The sequence below is a fragment of the Ptychodera flava genome, chromosome 14 (assembly GCF_041260155.1).
Source record: "Ptychodera flava strain L36383 chromosome 14, AS_Pfla_20210202, whole genome shotgun sequence".
NCBI lineage: Eukaryota > Metazoa > Hemichordata > Enteropneusta > Ptychoderidae > Ptychodera > Ptychodera flava.
The window spans coordinates 234,357-241,147 of record NC_091941.1 but is presented as its reverse complement, the minus strand read 5'-3'; the positions used below and the strand labels follow the sequence as shown (position 1 = coordinate 241,147).

The window sequence follows — 6,791 nt, the reverse complement described above, 5'->3', positions numbered from 1 at the left end:
TCTGTTAATTAGGACGACTGTAAGGCAATTTTTAACTTCATTTCCATAGACAACTTATGTCCATGGACATTGTATAAAGTAAACTTTATTGGAGTGGTTTGCCAAAGGCAGCCCTCCGGTTAAGAGGGTCATGGGCCATTACGTAAAGTCAACTTTATTCTAGTGGGCAACCAAAGGTGGCCCACTGGTAAAAAGAGGGTCGATCATGGCCATTGCATGAAGTAAACCTAATTGGAGTGGGCCGCCAAAGGCGTCTGCCCGCTAAGAGGGTCATGGGTAATACATAAAGTATATTTATTGTATTGGGCCGCCGAAGGCGGCCCGCGGTAAAGAGGGTCAATCATGGCCATGGCATAAAGTGGACTTTATTGTAGGTATTATGTTTTTGAAAATGTGGTGACCCCCCCTTTCCTACCAGTGAAAAAGTGATGACCCCCCCTTCTTGGATTCCAAAATTATGATGACCCCCCCCCCCGGATTTTGCCGCCCCCCCAGCCGTAAAAACTGAACGGTCCCTTATTAGTATCAAAACTAGTGAGACAGGGATACACATCCAAAAGACTCGTGAGGACTTTCAAAAAGTTCTACGGTCGATATGATGACATTGTGGCCAAATATGACACCTCGGTCACTCAAATGATTAGCGACAGCATTCCCGGCTTTGACTTATAACAGTGATTCATATACTGTATCACTTCATACAATATTAGACAATTTTGGGACCAATCCTGACGGGTGTAGCATGCTAGCAGGGTACGCTTACCCATTCCGGACACCTGGTACCACCACTAACTATCAGTGGTTCAGGATGGTCCTACTTGAATTTGTAAATCTCAAATGTCCCATGGACCTGGTAATGTATTACCTTGAATGAAAATGATTATTGGACCAGTTTAATGTCATATATTTAGATCTGATTAAGTTCTGTACCACGCAATGACAAAGCAATCAAACCGACAAAGAGCGCCCTCTTAAGGAAATTAGAGGATAATGCCATATTTTCCAATTTTTCGGGCAAGTATCTATACTGTATAAAACGTATGAGTTTTTGGAGCCGGGTGATGTGGACAAACGATCTTTAATAACAAACACTTCTTTCGATTATCCGAAAATGCGGGGAAAATATACTAGAAATGCAAAGTTACGATCAATAACTCGAACCCGAAAACGAAACCGACACTAACTTCAGCAACGTAGTTAATGTGCGTCTTCCGCCGTTTAGGGCGCAAAACAAGGTGGTGGCTGACAGTGTAAGAAGATCAGTGGTGGTACATATATTTTACGCCATCAAAAATTAAGGACAATTTTAGTCACATTATTTGTCGCATTCAGTGAGATTTGAGTTGAAGGTTAGCTGTGACAAGTTTACAGTCTAGTTTTTTTTAGAATTACTGAGAAGTCCATGTCTCCGTTTTTCAGGTGAACAATTAGCGGTTGGACATGTATCTTGTTGCTCTTTGTTTGACAATATGTGGTAGGTTATTCTAGACTTTGGCACCTACATATGAAATTGAAATGTACGTACTTTTGGTAAAGACAAGTTTTGACCTAGTTTAAATCGAGTGTTATAGCAATGATCAGCTAGTCTGAAGTAGTCTCTCAAATTGTGTGGTATATTTTGATGATGCAAATCAAACATGAACTTTCCTAGAAGTAATTTATGAAGTTTACAGACATCCAGTATACCTAGTCTGAAGAATAAAGGTGCAGTAGTCTCCCGAAATCTAGAAAACGTAATTATTCGTACCAGCATTTTTGGGTGATAAAAATCTGATGTAAGTATGATTGATACGTACTTCGGATCCCCACACCTCAAGACCATATCTAATATTTGGTTCAATAAAAGCTTTGTAGAGCAGTAATAAAATTTGCTGTGGTACATAATTTTTTGCCTAAACATGATTCCTACTTTTTTCGTATACTATTATTTATCTCATTGATATGAAATTTCCATGTCAATTGTTTTTCAAAAACAACCCCAACAAAAGATGCTTATGGAACTTCTTCTATGATAGCATTCTTTACATAGAAATTACCTTGTAATGTTACAGAGTTACGATTGCTGTGAAAAAGCACATACTTTGTCTTACTTATATTAGCTGTCAGCTTATTAGCATCGCACCATTGAACAACGTCTTGTAAATGTACATCCACAAAAGACAGATTTACAGTGCGTGTTTCACGTGAAAAAGTTGGAATCATCGGCAAAAAGCCTAAAGACAAGTCAACAACTTTTGCAGAATTATGAAGGTCATTGATGTACATAAAAAATAGTGTAGGGTCAAGTACAGAGCCCTTGGGTACTCCACACGTAATTAGTAAATGTTGAGACATATATCCATCAACAAAACATACTGTGACCTATTATTTAAGTAGTCTGTAAACCAATGTAGTGGAATGTTGAAGTTTTTAGAGGAGACTAGAATGATCTATCGTATTGAATGCCTTGGCGAAATCAATAATAATCCCGATGGTAGATCCCTTGGTCGACTTGTTTAATTAAATTATTCATTGAACTAATAAGAGAAAGTTTGGCACCATGTTCTTCTCGGAAAAACTGATGCTTGTAGAAAAAAAAACATGTTTATTCAAATAGCCAACCAATTGGTTATTCACAGTCTTTTCAAGAATTTTACTAATAAGCGGCAATACCGAGATTGCAAGGACGATAGTTTCCCGGTATGTCCCTCGAACCCTTTATAAAGATAGGAACCACTCTTGCTATTTTTAGTGCATCAGGAAACTTACAATATTTAAAAGAAAGATTAAAAATACAACAAAGAGGTTGTGCAGTATACTCTGCTCCATTTACAGTAAGTTTTTGCAGGTAAGTTGTCATAACCGGTTGCCTTCTTCACATCAAGACTTGTCAACAATTAAAAACTTCTGAAATCTTCCAATCTGAAATATTTGTAATTGCTGTAAAAAACTTTGCCATAAACAGTTCCATTTGAAAACATTTTTTTTAATATAGCAAAGACTGACAGGTGATCTGAAATGTCACCAGCAATTGTACCTGTATAAATGGAACACTTATTTATTGTATAAATATGGGCAATAAGGGTTTGTGAAACATTTTTCTATTGTTCATACATTTTATACTATTCCTAAATTTGTTGGCCCTTTTCTTAATTTTTGGTCAAAAGCTCTTCTTATCTGAACATTCTTGTCCTTGTGCTTCTAAATTTGTTATCTGATTCCTTAGAATGACTTGCACAAGATTAGTTCTTATTATTGAAATATCAATGATATTTTTATTTTATTTTATCAAGTTCTTATTATGGTGAAATTTGAATACCTGCATTTTTGGGGCTTTTGTCAAAAAATCCTTCCTCTGAAACTCTGCTTAACTGATTGCTCTTGACTTGCTCCAAGTCTATCGGCTTAATTATGTTATAATAAAATGATTAAATTTCGGCAACTTTGTTCCGCCTGATATGGCGTGTTTGGAGTGAATGCGTAAGCCATTTGATCGCGTTGGCCCATAGCTTGGCGAGAGGTAACCGAATTTTATAGTTTAGCGTAAATATACGGACGGTAGGGAAAGCAGAATAACAGCGGACCTCAGAAATGGTTAAGAATCTTTAGACAAGAAAAACACGAAGCGACTAGTGGGCTATTGGTTCCATGGCATGATTTATGCAAGACTTGTCCAAATTATGGTTGAGTTTGCATATTTGTAATGTTTAGGCAATATTCTCCATGTCGGTAAAAATGTGTTTACCAAAAACTTCTTTTTAGATTGCTTTGAAGTTTGGTTTTCAGATTTCTAGCTGAGTAGGATCTAGTCAAAATTTGATGAAATGTCCCATTTGTATTTCGGGTCAATTTTTGCTGTTTTTTGGTCAAAATCTATTTTTTTCTGAAACCACATGTCCAATTGCTTTGACACATGTTATGCAAGCTCCTTAGGGTGACCGAATTTAGGGTGAAAATGTAGTTGAATTTGTATATTTTTATTTCTTTGGAAAATATCAGCTGTTTTTGTTTTTAAAAAATCTTGTTTTCGTTTAACTTCTTGTCTAATTATTTTGGAATTTTTTGTTCAGGTTTCTTATGGCAACATTAGTAAGATATGTTTAAATTGTAGTGGAATTTGCTTTTTTTTCGGGTAAAATGTCTTTTTCTCGAAAATGATTGTCCGACAGGTTCTATCGTGGGACCGGACGTCTGTTATGCATTCTTGTATTATTAATTTTAACCGAGAGCATAGTGCCCTTGATGCTATTTTTTATTTGTTATTTTAATATTTCATTTTCAAGTTGCTGGGCACAAATCGTTTTGAATAATGACAGGGACCTCTCAAAGGATGATGTATCGACTGTATTGTACATGTACATTTCAGATAATATGTACGACACTTTGTTTATAAATAATATATAAAATATGGACTTTGTCACTGAGAATGACTTGTTAAAGTTTTAGCATATACTGAATGTTACACCAAAGTTGTGGGTAAAATATTTGCGTTTACATGGTATTCTATGGAAAACAATATTATTGTCAGTCATATGTGATATATACTAAATGAATAAATGTGCTGCCTTCCTTTCTTTCTATTTTTGATTCAAAAAAATTAGTTTCCATATTTTATTTTCAGATGGTGAGACGTTCCCAACGTAAACGCAAAAAACCAAAACGGTTTAACAGCCAGGAATTTGATATTAATGATACAGGAAGATCTATCAAACAGAAGGAGGATGTTGTTAGCAGAACACAAACTATATACGGTAAGCTTGCAGACAAGAACCTACCCTTCAAGAAACGACATCTTTTGATTCCAAATATAAGTAATGTTAAACAAACAGAAAAGGCTGAGGATAGAGACGGTGTACAAAGGACCAATGGAGGTGATGGACAGGTGATTGGTGATAGAAATAGTGTAGAGAAGACTGTATCGGTAGATAGGGATAATTTGCAGAACACTGGAGATAGAGATGAAGGACGGAAGGCTGAAGATACAAATGATAGACAAACAAGTAAAGATGGAAATAATGTACAGAAGAGCGAAGATAGAGATGACGGTCATATGTTTGAAGACAGAGATGATGGACAGAACAATAAAGACAAAATCAATGAACAGAAGAAACAAGACAAATGTGATATTCAGACAAATGAAGACAGAAATGATGAACAGAAGTTTGGAGACAGAGATGCATTTGGAGACAGAGATGATGGACGGACAAATGAAGACAACGATGATGAACAGACAAATGAGGACAGAGACGATGAACAGACAAATGAGGACAGAGGCGATGAACAGACAAATGAAGACAGAGACGATGAACAGACAAAGGAAGACAGTGATGTTGGACTGACAAATGAAGATAGTGATGATGGACGTGCATCTGGTGACAGTAGAGATGGACAGACATTTGGAGACAGAGATGATGTAGAGAAAACTGATTATGAGGATCAACATAATGAAGAGAAAAACTGAAGGTGAAGATAGAATAAACGAGAGTAAAGATGAAAAGAGAGGAGAGAATAAGGATGTAGTGATGGATGAGGATAGAAAGCAGGTGTCATTTTTTCAAGCCCCAAAAATTTGCAGTGCAGAGACACTCAGATGTAGTTGTGTGTTTTTCAAATTAGTTTCTACTTTAAATTTCCACGCTACACAACACTGGGGAACCTGTCATATTTCAATATCACGTTTCTAGTTACATATTTACGGTTCCTTAAAACAACTCTTTCGAGAGAATAACCAGTGTAAATCTGAGGTCTCATTCGGGGAAGAAAAAAGGCCAACAGGACGGCGCACGTCAAACCAACTTGAACTGATCCGTTAGCTCAGTTGGTAGAACATCCGAACTGAATTCGGGGGATGTGGGTTCAAGTCCTACATGGGTCATTTTTTCAAGCCCCAAAAATTTGCTGTGCAGAAACACTCAGATGTAGTTGTGTGTTTTTCAATTTAGTTTCTAATATATATATATATATATATATATATATATATATATATATATATATGTGTGTGTGTGTGTGTGTGTGTGTGTGTGTGTGCGTGTGTGTGTGTAATGTACACAGTATACATTTCAAATATAGAATTCAAGATTCACAACGGCAGAAAAAAAACGAAAAAATATCAGAAAGTGAGAACACTCCATCTGGAGTGATATTATAATTCAAGTTTTATGTTGACAAGCTCAAGTATCCACGGCTGTCTCCCTCTGGTTTCCTTGATCTCATTGCATCAAGTGATGCAAATTCGCACTTCTTAACTGAAATTTACATTTAAACTAGGAAAAAAAATTATGTTGGTCGAACTGTAATTTCCCACGAGGACATCTGTATACTTCGATATATATATATATATATATATATATATATATATATATATATATATATATATATATATATATATATATATATATATATATATATATATATATATATATATATATATATATATATATATATATATATATATATATATAATATATATTTAAAAACTATCTACTGTTGATTGACCAATCAGAGTGCTCAATTCAGGGTGTTTTATCTACTCGTAAAGCCTTGGTCACCAAATTCCAGAAACGAATGACAGCGCCATAGTAAAGTACTATCCAATCAAAAGTGAACATGTCATATTCTGTAGACATCTGGTACGTTTTAATATTCAAATTTGGTAACACAGCGGAAACCAGCTGCAACACAACATCTGCTGTGGTACAAACATAAACTAATGTGCCCTAGGGCATTTAAACTAATGTGCCCTAGGGCATTTATAGGATGTTCCATTACATTGGAAGGCTATTTCACAAATAAAAGTTTTAATTCATATCCTA

General features: G+C 35.5%; 1 protein-coding gene across 1 annotated transcript; it reads left to right on the top strand.

The window, feature by feature from the left end:
* Positions 1 to 4,600: 4,600 nt before the first annotated feature.
* LOC139150549 (circumsporozoite protein-like) lies at positions 4,601 to 5,440 on the top strand. Its single transcript, XM_070722986.1, has one exon. It carries the CDS (start codon positions 4,601 to 4,603, stop codon positions 5,438 to 5,440), a length of 840 nt encoding a protein of 279 aa, XP_070579087.1.
* Positions 5,441 to 6,791: the final 1,351 nt, after the last annotated feature.

Bases quoted from the DNA above. Each gene is read 5' to 3' on its own strand.
- LOC139150549 (XM_070722986.1), top strand. From the start codon at position 4,601: ATGGTGAGACGTTCCCAACGTAAACGCAAAAAACCAAAACGGTTTAAC.